The sequence below is a fragment of the Drosophila erecta genome, unplaced genomic scaffold (genome assembly GCF_003286155.1).
Source record: "Drosophila erecta strain 14021-0224.00,06,07 unplaced genomic scaffold, DereRS2 tig00000021-arrow-pilon, whole genome shotgun sequence".
NCBI lineage: Eukaryota > Metazoa > Arthropoda > Insecta > Diptera > Drosophilidae > Drosophila > Drosophila erecta.
In genome coordinates this window covers 18,925,906-18,951,689 of record NW_020825198.1, presented here as the reverse complement: position 1 = coordinate 18,951,689, position 25,784 = coordinate 18,925,906, and the positions used below count along the sequence as shown (strand labels likewise).

At 41.3% G+C, this 25,784-nt stretch overlaps 4 protein-coding genes across 7 annotated transcripts; 3 read left to right on the top strand and 1 right to left on the bottom strand.

Annotated features, from left to right (window-relative positions):
* Positions 1-9,188: 9,188 nt before the first annotated feature.
* LOC6545269 (tyrosine--tRNA ligase, cytoplasmic) lies at positions 9,189-11,199 on the top strand. The gene is made up of 4 exons (XM_001973231.3): positions 9,189-9,922; positions 9,985-10,351; positions 10,413-10,736; positions 10,792-11,199. Exons 1-4 carry the CDS (start codon positions 9,283-9,285, stop codon positions 11,036-11,038), a joined length of 1,578 nt encoding a protein of 525 aa, XP_001973267.1. The 5' UTR covers positions 9,189-9,282; the 3' UTR covers positions 11,039-11,199.
* Positions 11,200-11,289: 90 nt separating this feature from the next.
* On the top strand, positions 11,290-13,191 carry LOC6545268 (probable glutamate--tRNA ligase, mitochondrial). Its single transcript, XM_001973230.3, has 4 exons — positions 11,290-11,707; positions 11,768-12,178; positions 12,240-12,626; positions 12,685-13,191. Exons 1-4 carry the CDS (start codon positions 11,382-11,384, stop codon positions 13,094-13,096), a joined length of 1,536 nt encoding a protein of 511 aa, XP_001973266.1. The 5' UTR covers positions 11,290-11,381; the 3' UTR covers positions 13,097-13,191.
* Positions 13,118-15,840, bottom strand: LOC6545267 (serine incorporator 1). Of its 3 annotated transcripts, none has more exons than XM_001973229.3 (7): positions 15,678-15,840; positions 14,661-15,216; positions 14,486-14,595; positions 14,244-14,427; positions 13,976-14,185; positions 13,535-13,697; positions 13,118-13,460 (listed from the first exon to the last, which is right to left on the bottom strand). In XM_001973229.3, exons 1-7 carry the CDS (start codon positions 15,711-15,713, stop codon positions 13,322-13,324), a joined length of 1,398 nt encoding a protein of 465 aa, XP_001973265.1. In that variant the 5' UTR covers positions 15,714-15,840; the 3' UTR covers positions 13,118-13,321. The 3 variants fall into 3 exon arrangements, with proteins under 3 accessions (XP_001973265.1, XP_015014075.1, XP_015014076.1); XM_015158589.2 differs by having other exon boundaries at positions 13,535-13,688; XM_015158590.2 differs by having other exon boundaries at positions 13,535-13,676.
* Positions 15,841-16,741: 901 nt separating this feature from the next.
* On the top strand, positions 16,742-24,567 carry LOC6545401 (failed axon connections). Of its 2 annotated transcripts, none has more exons than XM_015157523.2 (5): positions 16,742-17,604; positions 21,223-21,561; positions 22,656-22,990; positions 23,060-23,162; positions 23,420-24,567. In XM_015157523.2, exons 1-5 carry the CDS (start codon positions 17,188-17,190, stop codon positions 23,471-23,473), a joined length of 1,248 nt encoding a protein of 415 aa, XP_015013009.1. In that variant the 5' UTR covers positions 16,742-17,187; the 3' UTR covers positions 23,474-24,567. The 2 variants fall into 2 exon arrangements, with proteins under 2 accessions (XP_015013009.1, XP_001973264.1); XM_001973228.3 differs by having other exon boundaries at positions 22,647-22,990.
* Positions 24,568-25,784: the final 1,217 nt, after the last annotated feature.

Below are 25,784 nucleotides of genomic sequence, written 5' to 3'. Positions count from 1 at the left end.
AATTTAATTCATCTTAAAAACCATCAATTCGCATGGCCATCGCATTGCCATAACTTATTTTTCCGTCAAGGAATGCCGTAGCAAGGCCTAATGGACACAAATGGAAATTCTATTAAGGTTATTCCTTGGATCTCCAGGATCCCCACCTCCACCGCATTTGTCACATCCTGCGGAGTACTCGTCAATTAAATCAGGCGAACAAACAAAAAATGAGAATAAATCCATACGAATGCCGGCATTGTGGCTTTTGCTAGCTGACTTCGACTTTCAACCTTTTCGGGATGGTTACGTAAAAAGGATATGGAGATGTGCTGAGTGTGTTCGGCAAGTCAGGTGTCACATTGATGAGCGGAGGGGGTGGCGGGTTTTCCAGGGGGTTGACAGGAAAAACTGTCAAGCGCAATAATGTCTGTTGATACGATATATTTCCACACTTGCCACAGCAATTTGGTCAGCGCAGGACTTTCCAGTTCCAGATCCCGATCCCTCCCCCTTTGCATATTTTCCGCTCGTTTTGCCTACTTTTCTGCATATTTAATGCGCAATTAAGCAGTTTGACTAGCAGCTAACACGGAAAATGCATTTTCCGGCTTTTCATTTGATCGCTGGCAGTGGCGAGGGTAAGGAAGAGTCGTGGAAACGTGGGGCAGCACTTCGTGTCAAGAGTTCAGGTATACGCACGTGTATTAAGTTCAGGCTTTAGCTGCTAATTGTCGGAAAGTGTCGTAAAATATTCCCTCCATTTATAGATTGATAAAATGTCAGAGGAATAGTCCGAATCAGCGGGGAATTGATTTAATTTGTGCATTATTTAAAGAGTTCGGAACATGTTTTGTGTAAGAAGTTATTTCAGGGCATGCCGTATGGCAATTCATTTTAAGCTTGTCTGCACATTTTTTTGGAAAAGTTTCTTTTTTTGAAAAGTTTGTAATGGAAGAAAATTCTATAAATCTTAATTTTTAAGTCTGCTGGTATTACTTTTGAAAATCATCTTATTTTTAATTCAATATCAATTTAATTTTGAACCTTCAGCTAATTGTAATAATTTTTGAGCATTACCCGAATACGTTTACATCTTATTTACAATTTTATAACTTATCTAATAGGTAGGAAAGAAAAGTGACTGAATTGTTAAAATAGTTCTTGGTTGCTAGTTTAGTCTTACTTTTGGCCAAGGAATTTTAGTGTAATAAATAGCTTCAAAAAATAAACATGTTATTTCTATACCCTTGCGGATGGTATATTGATTACATTGAAAACAGCAACGCAGTAAGGACATATCTGCAACCCTATATATTATTTGGATCATCGAATGTTTTAACTTGCTATACACCTGTTTTACAATATATAATTTTGAACAGTCGGAACAGTCGGGAAAGGACTATCTAATTTATTGAAAATAAATCATTGATTGTGGAAAAGAAATGCAAGCTTAGTTGTGGCTCGATTAAACAGTGTTCTAATTTGGTATACACCAATTTACATATATAAGATATAGCTTTGATTGGAATCGGATAACTGTATCATATAACTGCCGTAGAAACAGCTTAAAAGGTATTGAAAATGTTAAAAGAGAAATCATAGTTTTTTTTTTACCTAAAGTGCTCTTATTGGGTATGCGAAAGATTTTTAAGTGTATAATTACTGCAAGGGTATATAAGCTTCGGCATGCCAAAGCTAGCTTCCTTCCTTTTTTATATTTCTCATGTCAGGAATATCTTCTACATATTTAGTTTCACTCAAAACAATTTTCCCTTCCTTTCTATTGGTTTGACTAGTAGGTTCCATGTTTTTTTCGGTAATTTTGGACTATGTGTTTGTATAGTAAAATTTTCAAATGTTTTTGCTATCTTCAGCTTTTACTAAAACGTTCTCCTCTTTAAATCATGGTTTTATGTCCGATTTATTGTATTACGTTAGGTATTTGATTGTCTATCCCTTCGAACATATACGTATTTTTGATTGGTCTCAATTTATTTTTAAACTTCTAAGTATAAATTTGATGGTGCTTGACTAGCTGAACAATGGAATATATTTTTTAAGGTTGTTCCTAAATCAAAAGTTTCGTGTTACATTTTATACACTTTTACTTGGGAACTATTTTAAGCCAACCATAATAATTTTTGTTAGCGAACTATCGAAGATAGCAGTAAAAAACTGCGCGGTAAGAAAAAGCGGAACACAAACTATTTAAAAGTACTACATTTATCTATTTTTCAGGGTAAATCTTTCTTGAACATCTTAAGATCAGATTCTTTTTGACTTGCTTCGTTTTTTTTTTTTTGTAATCATGTCATAACACAGTCGAATCTGCTGATTAGTTTTAAATCAATTTAAAAATGTGTAACACATTCTAGATGTGTACAAATTCTATTATTTATCTAGGTCCTTCATTTAATATTTTTAATAAATTTTGTTGGTACAAATGTAAAATGTTCTTTTGATTGAGTCATTATGGTTAATGGTCATCAATACATTTTCCCCAAATTTCTTGCAAATAGAATATACCGGTTTTTTTTATAATTTGAAATGGAGTTGTGTTCATTTTTAAATTATCACTAGCTATTTATATTTTTTGAGGCAGCATTATTATAGCATTTTGATTTGTGTAAGGGATCGCTACTAAAAAATAGGTGGTCTAAGTAAGAATTAAGACTCGAGCTGCAGTTTTTCCCTAAGATCGCCTCTATTCCTGATTAATTTACATATGTATGCAAATAGTTTTGCAAAGCATTGTTTTGCTCTTAGAGCTCGAGTTCTACCTGTGACGTTTTCCTTCAACTTTGCCATTTTGTGCCCATACCCATTGGCCAGTGGCCATTGGCCGGTTTTTTGACTTTACTGACCAGCACAAGGTCTTTCCAAATGCACTCACATATATAGTATGGATGTTATAATAACCCTCCCCGCCTACCACTGTATTGTTATTGTTTCTTTTTGTATAGCCATATGCCGCTTGACCATTCCACAAGAGCTCAGTTTCGATGGTGGTGGTGGTGGTGGTGGTGTTGGTAGTGGTGGTGTCTATCACTAGGGGTTGTTGGCGTTATAGAGAGAGTTCTGTTCTGTTGCTTAGCATGGTCAGTCTGTGAGTCGGCCGGGCTGTCCGGCCTAAAACGATCTACTTGCCAGAGCGAGGGGTGGTTCTAGTTTTATTGGGCTCTGTATTGTTATATGTGATTGCAAAAATGGCGTCTGCAAAACTGGAAATATGTCGAAACCTTTTTTCGGTAATTTAATTGGATTGTGGCAATTAAGTTTTCTTTGGAATAGGTACACGCATTATTTTTAATTTACCATTTCATTATTTGAATTTTTTCAGTTATGAAAGTATTGTGTATACTGGACTGATTTGAGTGTAGTTACATAAACAAGCTATTGCATAAATTTTAATTCATTTATAGAAAGATCATAAAATCAATAAGTAAAAAAGAAAATAAAAATTATTATTTTTAAGTTTTACAGATGCCAAGAGATACCATTGATGCAAACGCGTTTTACTTTAATATTTTATGTGGTTAAAAATGATTTTGATTTCATTACTTTTTGATAATTGGCTTACAATTTGTATTTATTAGCTTGAAATTTTGCCTGTTCTTCATTCATTTTTGAAAGATAACCCTTTTGGGATTTTTTTATTGCAGTTTTTGCTTAAGACTTTGGTCAGAAATCAGGAAAAATGTAAAAATTGCAAAAACTGTATATTTTAGTGTACTTTTTGAATTTGTTGATCAAACCTTAAGGCTTTTGTTCCTGAGCTCTCGAATGTTGCCTACTTTTGAGGGCATATTTTCAATATAAAAATTAATGAAGCTTTTGCTTCAAATTGTGCACCCCAATTTCAATTGTTATAAACCAAGAAACTGATATATGTAGATGGTATAGGGGCATATTACAGCCAGCCATTCCTCTTTACACGTACATTGTTTATAAAAGAGCAACAGCCGCCTACTCCTCCCTCCCCCTTCTCACACCCGCCCAACGCAACCACCCCCCGCCTGGTGTCCTTCTCACTCCCGGCGGCCATCTTTGAAAAAGTGAAAAGTGTCTACTGTCTCTATACGCACACATGGTAAAAATGCCTCAAATGAAAGTGGTATGGAAATTTTGAATTCGATGCATTGGTTTTTTGAGCCGTTTCACAAAGTTCACAAAGTTTTTTTTAGTCCAAATGATTAAGGGTTTGCCAAATTTGTGTGTGTCCACAAAAGCTTACCAAAAATATTCACCAATATTGCATAGCATAAATTTAGCTGATTTTAATCTTTTTATTCTTGGTAAACTTTTATCTTTTTCGTTTTGATTAGTTTTTTAAATTTTGTTGTTGGTTTTTTTGTAACTTTTGAACGTTTGTTTTAAACAAATGATATGGGAGCAGAAGGTGCTGCGAGTTCGATTTCATAAGTTTTCTTTTGCTATTATTTTGTCGGCGTTTTTCACTTTTTGCTCTCCACGCGGCGTCTGCTTTGGTTTTTGGTTCGTTTCCGCTCTCTCTTTTTACACTTTAAAGTTTCAAATGCGCAAAATCCAAAAAATATTCCGCCAGGACCACGTGCTTTTTATAAATTTTATATGTCTGTATGTTTATGCTATTAATTTTAGCCGCGCACTTTTCAAATTTTTCTTGTACGAGTAGCGGATACTTTCTGCAAACATTCTAGGAAACTTACAGAGTATTTTCTTAATAGATCAGTGCATCTAAAAAAATTTAAGAAGTAACTTCTTTGAATAATTGTGATGTTTCTACATTCCTTTCGAATAAATTTAAAATTTTTTAATGATTGTACTTCCCGGTAAAATGCAAAATTGTTGCGGAGTTTGAGGAAATATATACAATTAAAACGATGTTGAATTTCTGTGAAGACAAAGTATAAGAATCTCAAAGAATTTTGATGAAGATTTGCTTGCAGTTTTCGGAGCTATGCTGCTCATCCGGCCACGCACTTTTCACGACTAATTCCTCGTTCGAATGCGTCGAAAAGAATTTTTTAAAAAATCCGCCGCGGCTGCTGCAAAAAAGTTTGAAACGATCGCTCTCGCCTCTTTTTTTAGAGTTTTACAAAGGGGTGAAACGTAATTTGGCAGGACGCAGGGAGGGGGGAGGAGGCAGGAGGATGATGTTCATCCCCTTGGCAGGCTGAATGGAAACCCTTAAAAAACGGGTTGCCTTTGGCTCTCCCTATTGTTTGATTGCGATTGCGATTGTGTGTACCGGTGTGTGTGAGCCTGTGAGCCTGCAAATTGTGCAAACAGAGACTCGTATCATCATTATCCCGAGCGTCATGATCTGCGTTTCCATCATCATGAGGTTGTCCTTGCCCAATAATCCCAGGCGGCAAATTGCGATTCTCGATCCTCTCTTTGTTTCGAGCGTTTTTTGAGAATTCTTCGTTTGGCGCGCTTTTTCGTATCCTTGATTTCTGGCCGTTCTCTTGCTCTTCCCGCTTCGTTTTCAAAGGACCTTTGGTCCTCAGCCTGTCTGTCAAATTAAATTCGGTTTTTTAATTTTTGGTTCATTTGCATTTGGTTATTTAAAGAAGCGTGAATGAAATTGTTTGGCAGCTCACGGCAGAGCCACTTGGAATAAATTTAAATTAATTCCACGATGAAAGATATGGCACAAAGGCTTCAGCGATCGGTTTTTAAATGGCATAGATTAACGCCGCTTTAATTGCTTACGGCAAATAAGTATTTCATACATCATTAATGCTACTTCAATTGCTTACGACGAACAAATCATTTTAAATAAAATTAAATCCCATATTCAGTATTTTCCTTAGCTTTACTAAGAAAAGCTTAAGTTTATTTTAAAGGATAATTAAACTAGCTTGAACTAAATATTCATGATCCCTAATGTTTGTAAAATCACTTACATTTAAAACACATTTTAAACACAAATAAATTTTTAACAATAATATTAAATAGCATTTTTACATCTAGCATCTTAATGGTTTTTACCAATTAAATCGTATAAATTTGGCATAATGATTTTGGTTACATGGGCGTATTTATCACTATCCATTATGCAAAATAAATCTGTTTTTTTTTAGATTTTACAAAAACAAAAAGTGGCAAATGAGTTAATTTACGAGCACAAATATAAATAATTAAAGTAATAAATTTAATGTATTTACAACAAAAATGCAAAGTACGCCACGTTCCTAAGACTTTTAACTATAGATTAATTAGATGTCTTACCAGCAAAATGATTACCATAAAGATAATGGATTAAAGTGGATTTGTCTCGCAGATGACTATGAATACACTCTTTATGCCAAAACGAATTAAGCAGTATGTGTTGCATTTTAACAGCTTAGGAACTAACCCTTTTGAAAATTCGAACCATTTCTTCGGTGATCCAGCAGACTGAACGTAATCTTCGATGTTGATGCTGCAACCGATGCTCATCCCAGTGATCCCTGCCCTACGAGGTGAATGAACTGTAGGGAATATGGGAAAATTTCAGGGGCCAGGTAACAAACAGATCTTCCTCCCCTCGAAGAGGCGCCTTGCTAAAAGGAAAAAACGTTGATTTTTTACAGGATTTGGTCCCTTCTTTTGTCAACCTTAAAAAAGGTAAAAAGAAGCCAAGCGACCCAGACAAATGTGATCGCAAGATGCGCAACTAATTTGAGACTCCGAAGGAGGGACAAATGAATTGGGAGCAGAGCAACCCCTAATTTGCATGGAATCGTCAAGATCCCAGAGAAAACGCATATATCATCTGCTCCACATAGACTGTCACTCAATCAAGCAATTTTTCCATTTCTCCGGGCAGAGTGCATTAAGTTCAAATTTCGTTTTCCCGATCATTTCACAATCACGCTCCTCATCTAGCCTTTTTGCACAGTGAACCCGAGTCCAAATAGGTCTCCGTTTTCTATGGATTTTTTGCTTTTTTAATTGCAAACGAGGGGAGGGTTAGCGAGAATTGTAAAAAAATGGTTAGGGTTTTTTGGGCAAAAATAGAAAATATTTGCACGCATATCCCGGCAATTACTTACGGTTTTTTGAACACTTCCCTTGGTTTTTCTTTTCTTTCCCCTAAAAAGGGGGATGAGCAGATAAATATGGCAAGGAACTTAAATAACCTTTCGGTGCCACATTTTCTTGATCCTTTCGCAAGGAAGATAGCTAATTTCTTCTGGATTTGGACAAACCCGCAGTAAAGTTTTCTCCTTATTGATCTCTAACACCTACACTTCGATCGAAGTCGAAACTCGAGTGTTTTCCCATCAAGTGGCGAGCAACAAACAGCGATTCACAAAACCCTACAACCCAGAGCAGCTGCGCAAAAAAAAAGAAATCATTCAGCCCGCTGGTAAAAAAATCTCGCCGAGGACAAAACAAAAACAAATGCGAGACGGCCTAAAAAACGAAAGGGGGAAATTCAATGCCGTGAAAAGGGTAGACGGGAGAGGGTTTTCGATCCGGAGTCCTCTGGAGTTCGTTATCCTGGCCCGAAATCGTCGAAGGGGGCACACAAAGCAGCATCGTCGCAATCAACGTCTGACAGCTCGGCGCGCAACTGCAGCGTCAGTTTCGTATGGTATGGAATACAGGATAGCTTATATTATAGGGTTGCGATTTGGGGTTTACGGGAAGTTTCCTCTAACAACTCTGAAAACTGCAATGGGTGTTAACGGTCGCTGCGGCTGCGCTGATCCGATGCCAGCTTGCTCATCATGATCAGCGTCATAATGACGACGATGACGCGGCGGAAGATTGATCTCGTTGAAATCAAAATAATGAAATTTACTTCCGCTCTGTTCTTCCTCCCTTCAATGAAATTTAATATGGCCTGTTAATAATATTTTCTCAATTTGTATTCCCGTTTCTGATGGTAATTGTTGGCGGGGGAGTTGCCGTTGATTACCAATTCAAGGATGTTGTTCCTTTAGTCAAATACTTCAGGGATCCCTTGTCAGCTAATTAAAAATTAAAGTGCCTTTCGTTTTGTTACTAACATGATTTGTAGATTTTAGGACTATCTTACCTTGCAAAGACTACTTTCTATCTAATGATAATTTTGAGTCAATTAGATTTCATCATGTTTCCATCATGTGGAAACAGACAACAGACAAGAGAGAGTTCCTCGACTATTAGATACCCGTTACCCTGCCAACAAGATATTTCAACATTTTCTGGAATATCATCCTTTTTTGAAATTTTCAGCCTATTTTTTCTCAATCTGTCGTTTTTTTTTCAGAAAAGTATTGGCTGATTCCCTGATACAAAGTGCTACTAAATTAATCTCGAGCTGTAAGTAATTAAATAATAATATATTATTTTGTCATAATTATATTAGAGAGTGAAATAGTGAGGTCTTTAAAGTGAGTAGTAAAAATTGTCTTAAATAAAGCCTGAAGAATGTTTAACTTACTGTTGGAACACATTGTTATGGCCGCTTTTAATATTTGTGTAGGAAACATATTTTCTTCTAGCCCTATAATTCCCAACTAGTTCTAGTGAGGACTGTAAGGCATGTCGCAAAATATTTCAAGTCGAGCAGTGAGTGTAGTGTATGTACCGGTGTTTGTATGTAAGTATGTATGTACCGGTGTATGTATGTAAGTATGTATGTAAGTTTGTATGTATGTATGTATGTATGTAAATATGTATGTATGTATGTATGTATGTATATATGTATGTGTGTATGTGTGTATGTGTGTATGTGTGTATGTATGTATGTATGTATGTATGTATGTATGTATGTATGTATGTATGTATGTATGTACGTATGCATGTATGTATGTATGTATGTATGTATGTATGTACGTATGCATGTATGTATGTATGTATGTAGTGTATGTGTTACTTGCACAAAGTAGTAAAAATTGTCTTAAATAAAGCATGAAATAACCTTTTTGCCTGTTAAGTCCGATGAAGTGTGTCGCCAGAAAACCAGGAAGCACCTATAAAATGCCCGAAACGTATTTGAAACGCATTGGCACAATGGCAACGTATGAATCAAACGTTGAGGACGAAACATTTAAAATAATAAATTAAAAGTTAACTAAATAAATAATAATTGTAAAAAAAATCTGTCCTGTTTTTTCATCCTTTTTTGAAACTTGCAGCCTATTTTTTCCGTTTTTTTTCTCAATCTGTCCTTTTTTTTCAGAAAAATATTGGCATCACTGCTGCTAAGTAATGCTGTTAGGACTGCCCTGTTAAGACCAGCTGTAGAAACAGCTGATCACCACGCATGCAGTTGCGCTCTTCCTCTTCCACTTTTGTGATTTCGCAGCGCACGCGAAAGTCTGATAAATTGCTATAAAAATGGTCGGAATAACGCCCGCAGAGAAGAAAGCGCTGATAACGCGCAATCTGCAGGAGACGCTCGGCGACGACAAGCTGACCAAGATCCTGGGGGAGCGAGATCTGAAGATCTACTGGGGAACAGCGACGACGGGCAAGCCACATGTCGCCTATTTCGTGCCCATGTCGAAGATTGCCGATTTCCTAAAGGCAGGATGTGAGGTGACCATCCTGTTCGCCGATCTCCACGCCTATCTGGACAACATGAAAGCACCCTGGTCCCTTCTAGAGCTGCGCACCCAGTACTACGAACAGGTCATCAAGGCCATGTTGAGCTCAATCGGAGTTCCGCTGGAGAAGCTGAAGTTCGTCAAGGGCAGCGACTATCAGCTGTCCAAGGAGTACACCCTGGATGTATACAAGCTGAGCTCCGTGGTCACGCAACACGATGCGAAGAAGGCGGGCGCAGAGGTGGTCAAACAGGTGGAGTACCCTCTGCTTTCCGGTTTGCTCTATCCCGGTCTGCAGGCCCTGGACGAGGAGTACCTCAAGGTGGACGCCCAGTTCGGTGGCGTGGACCAGCGCAAGATCTTCACCTTCTCGGAGAAGTACCTGCCGCAGTTGGGCTACGAAAAGCGAATCCACTTCATGAATCCCATGGGTGAGTCATCCATCGATTTCCTAATAAACTTAAGTGGAATCCTCATATATCTACATTTTTAGTACCCGGTTTGGCTGGTGGCAAAATGTCCTCTTCCGAGGAGGACTCCAAGATCGATCTTTTGGACTCGCCGGCCAACGTGAAGAAGAAGCTGAAGAAGGCTTTCTGTGAGCCAGGAAACATTGCCGACAACGGCCTGTTGTCCTTCGTGAAGCACGTCCTGTTCTCGCTGTTCAAGGAGGGCGAAGGCTTTGAGGTTAACCGGGAGGCGGAGCACGGCGGCGATGTTACCTTCCTGAAGTACGAGGAGCTGGAGAAGTACTACGCGGAGGACAAACTGCATCCGGGTGACCTGAAGGCCACCGTGGAGAAGTACATAAACCGGCTGCTAGATCCCATTCGAAAGGCCTTCGAAAAGCCAGAACTTCAGTATGTTATCTATACAGGATTGATACTGAGAGAAATAGATTTATATATTCGCTTCTTCTAGAAAACTAAGTGCTGCTGCTTATCCGCCGCCTGCCAAGGTGAAGGCAGGAGCTGCTCCCGCTGCTGGAGCTGACGAAGATGCTCCCCATCGCCTGGATATCCGCGTGGGCAAGGTCGTGGAGGTGGCCCGCCATCCAGATGCCGATACTCTATATGTGCTGAAGATAGACCTGGCTGAGGCGCAACCCAGAACGATTATTAGTGGCCTGGTGAAGTTTGTCACCCAGGAGGAGCTGGACCAGCGATTGGTGGCGGTTCTGTGCAACCTGAAGCCCTCCAAGATGCGCGGCATCTTATCCGAGGGAATGGTTCTGTGCACCTCCAAGTGAGTCTTAAAGGAAATTCCCCAATTTTTTAATTCATTTCATCGATCTCCCCAGCGCTGACCACACGGAGGTGGAGCCCATTGTTCTGCCAGCAAGTGCTGCTCCTGGCGGTCGCCTCGCCTTCGAGGGATTCAGTGGCACGCCCGATGAGCAACTTAACCCCAAGAAGAAGGTGTGGGAGAAACTCTCCGCCGACTTCAAGACGAACAGCGACGGCTTGGCCGTGTGGAAGGACAACTTCCTGCTGACACCCGAGGGCGAAAAGCTGTCCAGCAAGCTGGCCAACTGCTCCATTAAATAGAACTTTCAATCCAACCTACCTGAGCCGTGTAATACTTTAATACTTGCAACTAAGCCGAATGTTCACAAACAAGAAATTGCTGCTAATTTATTGATTCCTCTTTGCAAGGAAATTGCATTTTTTAATAAAGCGCTAAAAATATGCATTTTGAATTCAGGAAATAAGGTAAATTTCTAACTTTCCATTAAAATATCCAATTCCGATTTTCCAATCAGATAAATTCAAGTAAGACGCGTTGCTGTTATGCCACTGTTAAACCTTACGCGTGCTAACAGTTCTACTTTCGATCAGCTGTTCGGAGTAAACAAAAAACCGGCAAAGGAATTTTATTTGTGGAAAAAATATGTTGAAGATAAGCCCGCGATTCCTGATGCTGCAGTGCCTGCGCCACGCCCACAACCAGGTGTGCGTCCGCTTCGCCCCAAGTCCCACGGGTCACCTGCATTTGGGTGGACTCCGAACAGCCCTCTACAACTTTCTGTACGCCAGGCATTTGGGCGGAAAATTCCTGCTGCGGATCGAGGACACGGATCAAACACGACTAGTTCCAGGTGCCAGTGAACGGCTGGTGGAGGATCTGCTCTGGGCAGGCATAGAAATTGACGAGGGACCCGGGTTCGGCGGTCAACTGGGACCCTATGTGCAAAGTCAGCGCACGGACATATACAGGTGATTAATGGATACATTCTGCATCAAGACATCATTACACAGACCCCTCCACATTCCCAGCAAGGCCATAGGGGAACTGCTCCGTAATGGCACCGCCTACAGGTGTTTCTGCACCGAACGCCGTCTGGATCTGTTGCGTAAGGAGGCTCTGAGAACCCGACAAGTTCCACGTTATGATAACAAGTGCCGGCACTTGACGCCGGCGGAAGTCGATTCGCTTCTGGCCAAGCAAACACCCCACTGCATACGATTTAAGCTGACGGATCACGAGGAACCACTGGAGGATCTCATTTACGGCAAGGTGCACCATAATGTCAGCGACACCGAAGGCGATCCAGTGGTCATGAAGAGCGACCAGTTTCCCACCTATCACTTCGCCAACGTGGTGGACGACCATTTGATGGGCATTACCCACGTCTTGAGGGGCGTGGAATGGCAGATATCCACCACCAAGCATTTGCTGCTCTACAAGTGCGTTTTATTACTGCTTTGCTCTATGATATTGTGTACTCAAATATGTGTCTTCCCTCAGAGCTTTTGGCTGGCAGCCACCGAAATTCGGGCACCTGCCGCTTCTGGTGAATGCAGATGGCACCAAGCTAAGCAAACGTCAAGGAGACATCGGCATCCAGCACTTCCGGGAACGCGGCTACTTTCCGCAAGCCTTAGTAAACTATGTGGTCTCTGCAGGCGGAGGATTCGAGCATCGGGCCAATGCCAAGCAGCAGCTGCTCGGCATGCAGGAACTTTATGAGCAGTTCCACATAGAGCGGGTCAACTCCCATCCGAGTCGTCTTAATCCCGAGCTGCTCGATGATCTGAATCGCCTGGAGATTGTGCGACGTTTGTCCGGTAACGAAAGTCGCACAAAACTGGTCAAAGAAGTCCAGCAGCTGGTGAAACAGGCCTATTCGCAACAGTAAGCCTTAACTTGGAATGTGCCTGCAGCGTAACTTACTAATCTTATCCTATTCTAGCTCCAACTTAGATCTAGCCGAAGACCACATACTGGATGTCCTGCATTGGTCATCAAAGCGCCTAGTAGTGCTCCAGGATTTGAGCAGCAGCAAACTGAGTTTCCTGTGGGTGAAACCATCCGATTTTCAAATTAAGGACCTGACCGCAGAGCAACTAGCTCACTTACTGCAGCTAATCGACGCAATCCAGGACTTCCACAGAGATGAACTCAACCTTAAACTAAAATCCTTTGCTCAAGAGGAAAACATCAAATTCCCACAAATGATGAAAACACTAAGGGCAGCTCTAAGTGGCTTAAAAGAAGGTCCCGGCGTAGCGGAAATGATGGAGATACTCGGCAAATCTGTCACACTCGAACGACTCAAAGAAGCTCTGCCTAAGGAGAGTCTCCATTTAGAGCAGCATCAGTAAGTTGGTTAAGTTTGGTTGTATTTGTATGTATATATAGATTAATTTATATATTGATAACTTTTGCAATTTGAGAATAAGATCAATGAGTAGACACCACATGTAGAGTCAAAATTATGTATGGTTAAACTGCATCGGTTTCAGAAACTAGTTCCTCCTCGTTCCGTTTTGGCATTCTCGTTTCGCTCGGTTAAGCACCATTCCTAGACAATAACGTACTTAAATCGCTTAGCTGAAGTCGCGATTGGTAAGAACAATGGGCGCTGCAAGGCTCCAGCCATAGATGAAGACACCCAGCCAGCTGGAGACGATCTTGACCCACATGGAAGCCTCGTTGCCGTTGAACAGCTCAATTTCCGAGTGAGGTCTGAGGAGACATAACATGGCAGTGATTTTATTTTACTAGCACGTTGCGTGCTCGAATAGGCTGCTTCTACTCACTTGTACCAGTTGGTCAGGGTCATCATGACGTACAGCGAAGCGCAGACGAAGACCAAGTGGAACATGGACCAGGAATAGGTGACGCCTTCGGTCTCGGTGTCAGTGCTCGGCTTTCCATTGGCATCTGTGCCCGCCTCTGTGTCTGATAGAGCTTCTGTTAAAACTACATTAATCAGAGTGCAAAGAGGAACGGCAGTTGGCCATAGTTTTCACACAGTTTCAAATACCAAGTAACCAAGTGGATTAGTTGGGTTATTCGGAAAAAATAAAGAAAAAACAAGGCGGCAATAGCAAATGAGTGTTAATAACCAGTATTAGCTTGGGTTTGTTGTACAGCGAGGAAAATGAAAAGTGAGGGCGATCGAATGCGTGATGGAAACTGTGGAAGTGGTAATGGCTGGGAATGCGGACGGAGCACGGGGATGGGCACAGAACACCTACCACGCTTCTCGCTGCTATCGTGCGAGATCTTAGAAACCTCCACCGCCGAGCTGATGCAATTGTACAGGATGCACAGCAGCCAGACGACCAGTCCGATGATGTTGGTCGTGTCGAAAGTGACCCTGGTGGTGTGGGTGGGTGGTGCTGCCGTGGTGGTCGCATTGCCGAATCCCTCCATCATGCCGAACATGCCAGGATTGCATTCTTTTTCTATGGATTCATTAAATCAAGTGAGAAATGCATACAGAGTTTGCCGCTGTTTTCCTACCCGGATTGTTGGCCACTGCGGACCAGGTTAGATACACCGTGTATAAGGTAACCAAGGAGCTCTGCAATAAACCAGAATGGGGCAAGCGTTCCTGCACGGCTGGCAAAATCGAAATAACACTGATCGCTAAACAGAATATGAGGTTGATGGAAATGAAGAACTTGTTGATGCCGCAGCCAGTACTCTAGAAATATACAAATAATGTTAATTGCAAGCAAACAAGCAGAGGAAACGGCACTCACGGTGGTGAAGTAGATATAAAGCAGGGTAATTCCAGTCAGCGATAAGATGTAGCCCACAAGAGTGACCCCTGCGAGGGCATAGTAATATCCCCGGCTGTTTTCAGCGCTTTCTGTGTGAGAATGCAGCAATTAGCGAGATGAATCATGTGGGGAGATAAGCAAGAACATGACTCACCTATCCAGTTTTCAGCCAGCGAGTGAGCGAAATCCACAATGATGACCAGCTGGACGAGTATGAAGGCCAGCCCACCTATTAGACCCACCCACATCATGGCCGGGCCGAAGGATCCATCCGGGATGAAGATAGCTCCAATCGCAGCGCCAAAGCAGATCAGGAATTTCAGGGGCCAAAAGTTGTTCTGGATGTGCGAACGCGGATCCCTGGAGCTCTTCACACCCAGCATAATCAGTGACATCAGTGCGAAAAAGCAGGCCATTCCAAAGCAAACCCTGTAGACGGCCATGTAACCAAGAGCGTACTCGCAGTCGACTTGCAGAGATCCTCCCGAGACAGCGCTGAGTGCCCCGGAGCTATACGACGAGGTGGAGTTGATGCAGAAGGGCATCTTCTTCAGGGTGTCCTGCAGTCCCGGCGACAGCGCAATTGCTCCCAGCACAGTGCCCACCAGCAGGATGAAGGCGTACATGAAGCGCGACGAGGAGGCGTTGGTGCAGCTGGGGCAGGCGGAGCAGCACATGCTGGCTGCAGTGCCTCCGCAGCACATGGCGCACTGGAAGCAATGGTGCAATGAAGTATGAACTTGGTACATTTATTAGGCATTATTTCTAGTGCAGGTATAGGTCCTTAACCCAGCTCGCTAATAAGTGGTACTCCGTCAGTACTCCGGACTAACTAATCAGGATGATAATCTCTTGAAAGGTTCCATATGAAATTTTGTATACATATTTCAACTTGTTCAGGGATATGTTGAAGTATTTGTATCATTTCCGTCTTTCGGTTTCTTAAGTTTCTTAAAAATTGGGAGGTACGCACTTATTTATATATTATTTTGTGTTCCGTATATAAATTACAAATATATTTAACTTTGCACCGTAGCATCCAGGAATATTGTGAAATTAATATAATACATTTCTCCGCATTTGAAACATATGTCTGCTTTTATTGATTTGTAGCAAATGTCCACAACTTCCTGCAGATTTTACCTGGCTAATTAGATTACAATCTTCTCACCTGAGCGGCCGAACAAAGGCCCAAAACAGCTCCCATTGTCGCAGCAATAAACTTCGATTTCTAGTTCAGTCGAACTGCGTTTTTAATAAATTAAACAAATCTTTGTTTGTGAAAACGATAGAGGTGAGATAGCCACTCTCGATAGTATCAAAAATGTAAAGCTACTACCGATATATTACAATCGATACTTCCGTAGTTGCCATGTTGATTTCCTCAGATGTCCGGAGTTGCCATCCGTACAAATTCGATTTTCATAACTTCTGCCACTTCCTCGCAGGTGGCGTTTCAATAACGAAACGAAGCAGTTTGTCCTTTATAATTCTCGGTGGTCCTAAGACCTAAGTATACCTATTTTTATCAAAAAAAGGGAAACCTGGGGTTAAAAATACCATTTTATCTTCGTTTATGCAATCACCAGCATTTTATTGTATGATATTTTAATTAACAAGTTTTACCTAAATAGGACCTGGGATTAAAAATACCTTTTTATTTTCGTTTATACAATAACCAGCATTTCATTATACGATATTTTATTTAACAAGTTTTGCCTAAATAGGTAGAGTCAAACAAGTAAATGAAAAAATAAGTCTTTAATAATAGTTTTGAAATAATAAACTTATTAATATGTAGAATTTATCAAGTACATTATAGTCGCTAAACACTAAACTTCACTTTATGAACCAAGTGAACACTCTTTCGCCTAGAAATTGATCAAAATCTTGATAGCGTCAGTAGCATTTTATTTATAAATTACTTGTTTAAAATGTTGCTTAACTTTACAAATTATTCTATTTGAACTCTCTGTTATATTATAAACTATACATATTTAGAATTTAGTGGCTAGACACTAAACTTCACTTTATGAACCAAGTGAACACTCTTTCGCCTATAAATTGATCAAAACTTTGATAGCGTCAGTTGCATTTTCTTCATAAATTACTTGTTTACAATTTTGTTTAACTTTACAAATCATTCTATTTGAACTCTGTTATATTTAAATGTTCTAGCTTTCTTTGCAATTTCTTCCAATCGCTGTATGGTTAGATTTAGGGAATTTGCGTTTGGTCGAGCGGATTCGGGCAGAATTTCGCTGCAGCGTCTGGTCACACTGTCGGCAACGCCAGCTCGCCTCAGCAACGCGAATCCGCTCATTTCAAATTTTCAAACTCCCGAGAGCGGTTGCGGCGGTGTCGATACAGCGGCTCCTGAATCCATCCGAATCCGAAAGCGAATCGCATCCAGCCAAGATATCCTATCGTGCAACTGAAACCCGAAACCCGAATCCGAGTTCGAAACGAAACGAATCGCAGTGGTGGTTCCTCTCTCGCTCTCTAGTTCTCCCTCTCTCTCGCGTGTGTGAGTGTGTGCGAGTGGCAGGAAAAGTGCGAAGCCGAAATCTTTTTAGCTGAAAGAAAGCGCAACTTCAATCAGCGAAAAGCAAGAGTAGCGAAAGAAAAGCGGATCGAAAAGAAAAGAAAAAAAACCAAAAAACCAAAAGCAACAAATCGAAATGGCAAGCGAAGTGGCCCAAATACCCGCCGAGGAAACGCCCGCAGTGGCGTCGGCGGAAAAATCAGAGGAGCCGGAAAAGTCAGTGGCCCCGCCAGCGGACTCCTCGGCCGCTCCAGCTGCCGCCCCCGCAGTGGAAAAGGCGGAGGATGCCGATGGCGAGAAGAAGGACGGCGAGGCCGGAAAGCAGGACAAGCAGCCGGATAGCGAGGAGCCCAAAAAGGACGAGGCGGTGGCAGCCCCTGTGGCGGCCAAATCTGAAGCCCCGCCCGCCCAGAAATTCAATGTGCACAAGACCAACTTCGAGAAGGACATCATCTATCTGTACCAGTTCTCGCGAACCCCGCTGCTGCCCTCCCTGTCGCCCTACTGCCTGAAGGTGGAGACCTGGCTGCGTCTCGTGGGCCTGAAATACGAGGTGAGTGGAGATCGGAAAGTTCGGGGAAAACCATTGAAAATTCATAAAAACTCCATTAAGACCTGGGCAAACATAAGGAATCCCTCTAAGTACCCAGGATAATTAGGGAAAACCCATAAATGGACTAGGTAGAATCCCAAAAAGAGCCGAAACCTCTCAGATATTCCAGAAATCCCAGATTTTCAAGGCATTTTTGCGGTACAGATTTTTTCCCAGTTCCTGCGGGAGAGAGGGAGACCTAGAGAAGAGCGCAAGGGAGAGAGCCAGCGCCGCCATCATGGTGTGCTGCTAAGCCTGCCCGTGTGCATGTGTATGCCTGGGTGTATGTGTGTGTGACCTGCCCTGCCCCGTAACTGAAAAAGGGATACATTTGTGCCTGCCCTCTCTTTCCCCCGCCCATGTGTGTGTGAACCTGTAGCCTGGTCCTGTGCGCGTGTGTGTGTGCGCAGCGTATACATAAAATTTGTGTGTGCGCCGACGCCGACGCTGCGTCGCTGCTTTATGCTACACTCTGCCACTGGCCTCTCCCCCTGCCCCTTCTCGTTGTGCTCCCCTTTGCAAAAGTCGTGCTTCAAATTTTGCACTTGCCGACTCTCTCCTTTTGTCTCGCTCCCTCTCGCCGTCTGCTCTTTGTCTTTTGTTGCTGCACTGTTTTTTATTTCACTTTTCATTCGACTTCTTTTTGCACTGAGCGAAAATTTGATGATACCAGCACTGTCATCTCTATTTGGTGCATGCATCTTTTGTTAGCATCTTTAAAATCCCTGCAACTAAGCTCACTCCTTCCACCCAAGAGCAAATTTTCTCTGTGTGTACGGCAGCAGCAGCTTGTAATTGCTTTTAATAAAAATTGATGCAGTTTAAGATGGACTCAGAAATAGCTGTCTCCCTCTTCTCCTTTCACCTCCCGCTCCGCCCCTTCACCATCTCCTTTTCCCTTTCTTTTCTTATCCGTTAAGTAGCTGTAATAGTGTGTGGGCGGGGTGGGGGGATGGGACAGGCAGACAAACAACTGTCAACGACTTCCAATGGTGCCTTCCATTTTGGCTTGTTTTTTTTCCATTATTTTTTCTTCACTTTTTAAAGCGCGCGATGCGGTTTGCATATTTTTCATATTTTTTCTGTACGAGAGGAAAAACTTGTATGTGGCTGGGGGAGAAATGGGTGCGGTCACCCGCACAAAAACTGGCGACGCAATTGCTGTTTAATCTTATTAATTACATTGGTTAATGAAAAACGAGCCCCTTGCGCGGAATGTTAATTGATGCCGTCGCCTTCCAGATGCCGATAAGCAATCGCCCCCATATGTTGCATTCCACGAACGTAAGGAGGAGAGGCAATTATGATTGACAGTCCGTCAGTGGCCGCTTTCGGCCCGCAGCTGGAAATTACTTTCCATTTTCATTTATCATGATTATTCCCATTTCCACTGATAAGAGCACGCTGCCCAAAACGGCGGCATACGAAAAGGATGAAGAAAAAAAAAGAGTTCAACAAACTGGGGACCTTTGACATTTCTGGCATGGTTTGTTGCTGCTGCACCGCATTTATCATGAAAAAAGGGAGGGTGACTGTAAATGACACTGACTAAGCCAGTTTTCCCCCCTGCTGCTTGCGCTCGGCTGCATTTCTTTCCTGCTCCCCTCCTTTGTATACACACATTCATCAGTGTAAACAAGAGCAGAAGTTGTTTCTTTATTGATGATAAACCAAATGCATATTTTTTCACACCACATTGAAGGCGGCACCCATTAATAAACACAGCAGCAACTACAACTGGGCATAAGTTTCGCTTTGAGGCGGTGGCCCGCATTGCTAGCATTCCTGAGTGTCGCGCTTGTAGATTGTGCAATTAATTTACATTTTCTCTGCCATATGCATTGCGGGCACGGAGCGATTAAATTCAAATGGAAATGCTGGCGCGCCATTTCATTTGTGCAATATTGCCAGGCTGCAGTTTCAAGGTATTCTGGCAACGCTGCTGCCTCTCCTGCTGCAACTGTACATGTGCGAATGTGTGTGTGTCTGTTGTGTTGGGAGGAAATGAAGTTTTTTTCTTCTGGTTTTTTGGTTTTTTTTTACGTTTTGTTGCTGCCTTTGTTATAATTAATAAACCGCATATTTGCATTTAAACAACACACAATGTACGGCCTTTGTTGTTGCTCACTCGCTCCAGTGCAATTCTCCCGCTCCGGCTCCCCCCCTCTCTCGCTCTCTTTCTCTCTCTCTCTGCAAGGGTGTGGATACACTCACACTCGCGCACGCAGGCTGCATAATTGCATTGCTGTTGCTTCTTCTTCTGCTGACTCTTTTACACTGCGAAAAAAATGAAAGAACGAAGATTGAGGAGACAAGCGATTGCCTTAATTGGCATAACGATTTAATACAACATAAGTATTTGCATTGTGCGTGGGCACAAGAAGAAGATGTAGCCGGAGAAGAGGAAGCTGCAGACAAGCTGCCTTTTTTGTGGATCATTGGAATTGAAAAATGGACTCCACCCTTTTTGCAGAGCGTTGCGTTGCGATGCTGGAAGCCGAAAATTTTAGTCTCTCTACAACAACAGCGCTCTCTCTCTTTCCTTTCGCTCTCTCGCCGATTCTCTCCGGCTGCCAACCACACCCTGCCCCTCCCTTTTTTGGCAGAGGGCGCGAAAGCATAAAATATGCCAACGGTTGGCTCTTTGTTATGGCCGCGTACATATTTCTAATTAGAAATTATTATGTAGATTTGTGCAGCCAAGCTGAAAATGAAAAGGTTCAGACCGGACACCCGCCGCCTATAACTGTCACATTGCTAACGGTAACGTTTCGTGCGGACGTGTGTACACACTGGAAGGCATTGGAATATGTCAAAATGTTCGAATAGCGGGCAATTGGAACGACGTTTTCCCTCCCGCTGTGTGGCGTGTGTGTGAGTGTGCGTTGTATAGGGGTGTTGGTTTTTGGGTGGGTTTTTCGACTTTCGAGTCTGGGTTTTGGGTTTTTGGGTTCCCGGGAGGTACAGCTAACTTCTCGTGTAGTGGTTGGTTTATCAGCATCTGCTTGGCATACATAGGGTATGCCCAAATACACACGCAAACAAACGATTGCCGGCTAGATGTATGTCATGAGCGCCATCTAGCGGCCGGAATCCTTGCGGGGGAGTGTACTACATTTTGCATTAGTCATAGGCGTAGTAATAAAAAAAATCTTCCTGGTTCCATATGGACACTTACAATTTATGGGTATCCTTAGAACCTTGTTCAAGCGATAAAATGACAATAGCTGTATCAGAAAATATTGTCTTAGAATCATTTTATGCCAATGAAAATAATGGCTAGTCTACTAGAGATATAGACAGAATTAATGAAATGAATACCAGATAAATCCAATAGCTAAAAACTAAATTAAAATATAACAGTTACAGTTATTTACATTAATTTGTATAACCAATTATATAATTATTCAATAATGGAATGATCAGAAAGTAATATTTATTCTCCATGTAGGAGTTGCACGCTGCCCGCAGATAAAGAGTAGGGTAAACAATCACCCTCTCCCCACATTCCTCACACAATTACTCATCCCACACAACGACAAATAAATTGTACATGTATTCCCTTTCTTCGCTTTTCAGAATGTTGATCATAAGATGCGTTTCCGCTCCAAGAAAGGTCAGCTGCCGTTCATCGAGCTGAATGGGGAGGAAATCGCCGATTCGGCCATTATCATCAAGGAACTGTCGTCCAAATATGAGAAGAACTTGGACTCGGGACTCACCGCCGAGCAGAGGAATGTCTCGTACGCCACGATTGCCATGCTGGAGAACCATCTGATCTGGATAATCTTCTACTGGCGCGCCAAGTATCCGGACAATGTGCTCAAGGGCTACAAGGTCAACTTGCAGCACGCCCTCGGCCTGCGGCTGCCCAACTCCATTCTGAACTTCTTCTTTAAGATCACATTTGGTCGCAAGGTAACTGGATGATAGTTTGTGATATTTGAGGTCATGATCATGGTTCACTTTCCCACAATTTGTATGGTTTTGATTAGAATTTTCATTGGAACATAGCATACTTTTGGTCATTATCGTAATTGGTTCTACAGCAGTTGTTTACTATCATTTATAATATTTCCTAATATTTCCTATTTATAAACACCTTTTGACACGTACTTCTAGCTGTAAAGGTTTATTATAGTTGGCAAAAGTAATAATACATAACAAATAACTCAAATGTTGGTGCATATTAATCTATTAAGTTTAATTGAAGATCATTACCATTTTGTTGGAAGAGACTGTACTCTTCTTAATCTAACATAAATATATTGATGTATTGAACTCCAGTGTTAATCGAAATCAGACGAAATAGGTGAAAGTGAAAACAGGAAGACGCCCGCCAGTCAAGTAGAGAAATTTAATGTAGTTGATTTTGATGTCTCAGAAACTCAACGCCAGCAGCTGAGCCTCCAGTAGTTCCCAAAACCGGAGATATCCGCACTTTGTTTATATTGAAATCGTAATCGAAAGCCGGGCAGGCTCTCGAGTTGGCTGGCGTTGTGGATTAGGCGGGGATTGATGGGTAGTGTAAATAAACAATACTTGAAAATTAAAACTAAGCAAGCGGTGGCGTATTATATCGCACCTAGCTGTACATAAAAAAAGAAGCTCCAAACACCACCACCATCCCCACACATAGTTTATCCCGAAAACCCCGATGGCATAAACAATAAATCCCTGGAGGGACGCATTTGTTTATATCTCGATCGGTTCTCACATAACCAATCCAACCAAAATCGAAACCCAAACGGGAAATCGAAAGGAAAACAATCGTTATTTTACGACTAACTCTTGCATGGTTTTTCTCTTTTTTCTTTTTCGTTCTTTTTTGCATACTACTTTGGTTTTGAACATCTAACTGGGTAATGCGTAATGCCCCCGATCCCCAAATCTTAAAACTCACATCACCTCCAACACCCTGATTCCGTAACGTATGCTTGTGCATCCCCCGTAACCCCCATCCGTAACTGCTGTACGGCAAAACAACTATTCAACACATCAAGTGGTTCCAGGGCACGAAGAAGCTGAAGGCGCATGGCATCGGTGTCCACAGCGCCGAGGAGATCGAGGAGTTCGGCAAGAACGACCTGAAGGTTCTCAGCGAGATGCTCGACTGCAAGCCGTTCTTCTTTGGCGACGAGCCCACCACCCTGGATGTGGTGGCCTTCGCGGTCCTGTCGCAGCTCCACTATCTGTCCAAGGACATTGCGTATCCGCTGCGCGACTACATGACCGAGAAGTGCCCCAACTTGATTGGCCACGTTTCTCGCATGAAGGACAAGTGCTTCCCCGACTGGGACGAGATCTGCACGAAGCTGGACCTCAATGCGCACATTCCCAAGCCAGAGTAAGTAGTCTTGGCTTAAAACTTTCTAATGGATCTGCTTACTAATTCATTTTCCCACCTTTCCAACAGGCCCGAGACCAAGGAGGGCAAGGAGGGTGGCGAGCAGGAGAAATCAAACGAACAGGAGGGCACTGAGGGCGACAAGATCGAGAAGGAGTTGGAGAAGGACAAGGTGAGGCTCAAATCCTCAAAAGCAGATGGTCTATCCAAAGACAATAGAATAAAAGTGGCTGCATAGTGCATATTGGCCGTTGCGCATTTTGTTTTTCTAATGCCTTTGGTCTATCCTTGTTTTGGAATTGTAACAACTTACTTATGTTTATGTAAATTGTTATTTAATTCCACTCGCCAAGGACAAGGAATAACCCTCGAGTCTTAAATTAAACATTCCTTTTCCTACATACTAAGCATGTCCCTTTTAACTTGCAGTCAAACGAGAAGGAGTCGACTGAGGAGAACAAAGAGAAGGAGGAAACAAAGTAAATTCGCCGTTAGTTATATGCGTACATATATCTAGTATATGTGTATGATCAAAGGAAACAAAAACACCCACATACACACACATTATATATATATACATATGTAGTACGATACTATATAGTAAGGCCCTATATAGCTAGGCGCTACGCTCTCATATATAAGCATTCAGACATCAGAAAACCACTCGAAAAACAAAAAAAAAACATCAAGAACACCCATTTACAAACCTAGGACAACTGTAAAGCAAAAGCAGGCAAAACCATCAGCAAGAGAACGATCCACTAAGTAATGAGAAAAACAAAAAGCATATACAATAACGTAACGTAAAACTTTGGACATCTTTTTTTATATATTTACATGACGACGTTTGTATTACAAGAACAAGAAACAAAAAGCAAAAAATGAAGAAAACGTAAAAAAAAACCGTAAAAACCATTTAGTATAAAATTATAAAAGTTTATACGTATAAATATTAAGACGATGAATGAAAGCGATGAGAGCGGGGGGAGAAATTATAAAAAATTAGTTAAAGAACTCGAATAAAACAAAGAACAAGTGAGCAAGACGTGAGTAAAAAGAGTGAAGCCAGATAGGATGAAAAGTAAGGGGGGTGTAGAACAGCATTCAATACGCATTAATCATTAGTTTTCATTCAAAAGCGATCTATATAATACACTCATCGACACTCACACTCACTCTCACACACACTCTACACACATATACATAGCATATGCAGCAACAATTGCAACTCGATGGTATTGTTTACTCTTCCAAAATTGATTAAGCTTAAAGTAACGAAAGGATCCGCAACCAGTACGATAGGAAGATATGATATGGCGCATAGTGATGGTTAGTAGGGATGGCATGCAATGGGGATGAGAATGCGAATGGTATAGGAATGATATAACGGAATGACGGCAATTAAGTTTATTTTTTATATATATATGATTGCAAATAGTAATTTTGATTCTCGTGTGCAAATAATTAAACAAAATGGATAAAATTTATTACTTATAATTATATACATAAACATTATATACGCCCATTATGCATAAAGATGTGTATAAAAAAAACAAAACAAACAACAAAGCATAAAAACTGTATGTTGGTTCTTTTATTATATTATATTTTATTTCTATAAATATTATTGTACTTGTACTGTGTATTATGATTTTGCTAACCAAAATCCCTTAGTATGAGATGCTCATCGATATTTCACACCCATACACAAAATCAAACCAATTCGAACCAAAAAGAATACTCGGCCATCCAAACGAACAAAATTTACCATTTAATTTGTACGAATTTGTAACTACTTTTATATGTATGTATGTGAATTCTCTTTTGGTACGTCCACAGAAACAAAATTATTATACGCCTCATTTTTCAACTGTCTTGTGTTTTATACGATTTAATTTAATGATATGGATTATGCAAATATATATATAAATATAAACACAATTTCTATTGTAATTAAAATGCTGCAGACAACAAAGACGAACGACAAACTCATAGAAAACACAACAAACATCTGAGAAGCAGGAGATGCAGGAGCGGAAGAACTGGAAGAATTCTCCGCGGGGAGGTCACTCCCCTCGCGTTCTCCTACTCCAATACTTTCTCCTTATCCAGTCGGCCTCCCGTTTATTCACGGATTCCTCGGTGTTTATTGTTTTCCTTTTTTTTTTCGTCGACTTCTCATAAAATCAAAGAATCGTCATCAGCAACAGATGGAGAATGAATGAAGTCTTTGAATAGGGTAAAACTCACGCAACTAAGAAATAAAGGAATCAAGAAAAACGAAAACAAATACATATACAGAACCCAATGAGGCGCGACAGAAGCAGTGAAAACAATTTAGGGGAAGGTCAAAAACAAGAAATGAAGCAGGAGAAGACGAGCGGGCGATCGATCGATCCACGAAGAAATCTAAAACGATACGATTTGTAGACTACGCAAGTATTTTTATGTATTAAAGGTTATGTTGTAAGTTTTTATCACAATATTTGTATTGTAGCTCAGTGTTTTATATGATTATATAAAATGGATAAAGAAAATGAAACAAAAATTAAATGAAAATGATAACGATAACGATGAACCGAGATGAAACCGAAACCATAATAGCGTAAAAACCAGAAGAGCAAACCCGGACAGAAAGAAAAATTATTGTATTACATACATCTTATATATAATAAATATGCTTCTTAATAAAAAACAAAAACAAAAAAAAAACCAAACAAAACAAAACAAAGCCCCGAATGTGCGGAAACTGATTTACGATGCTGACACGCACTGTCCCGATAAAGAAGTCGCA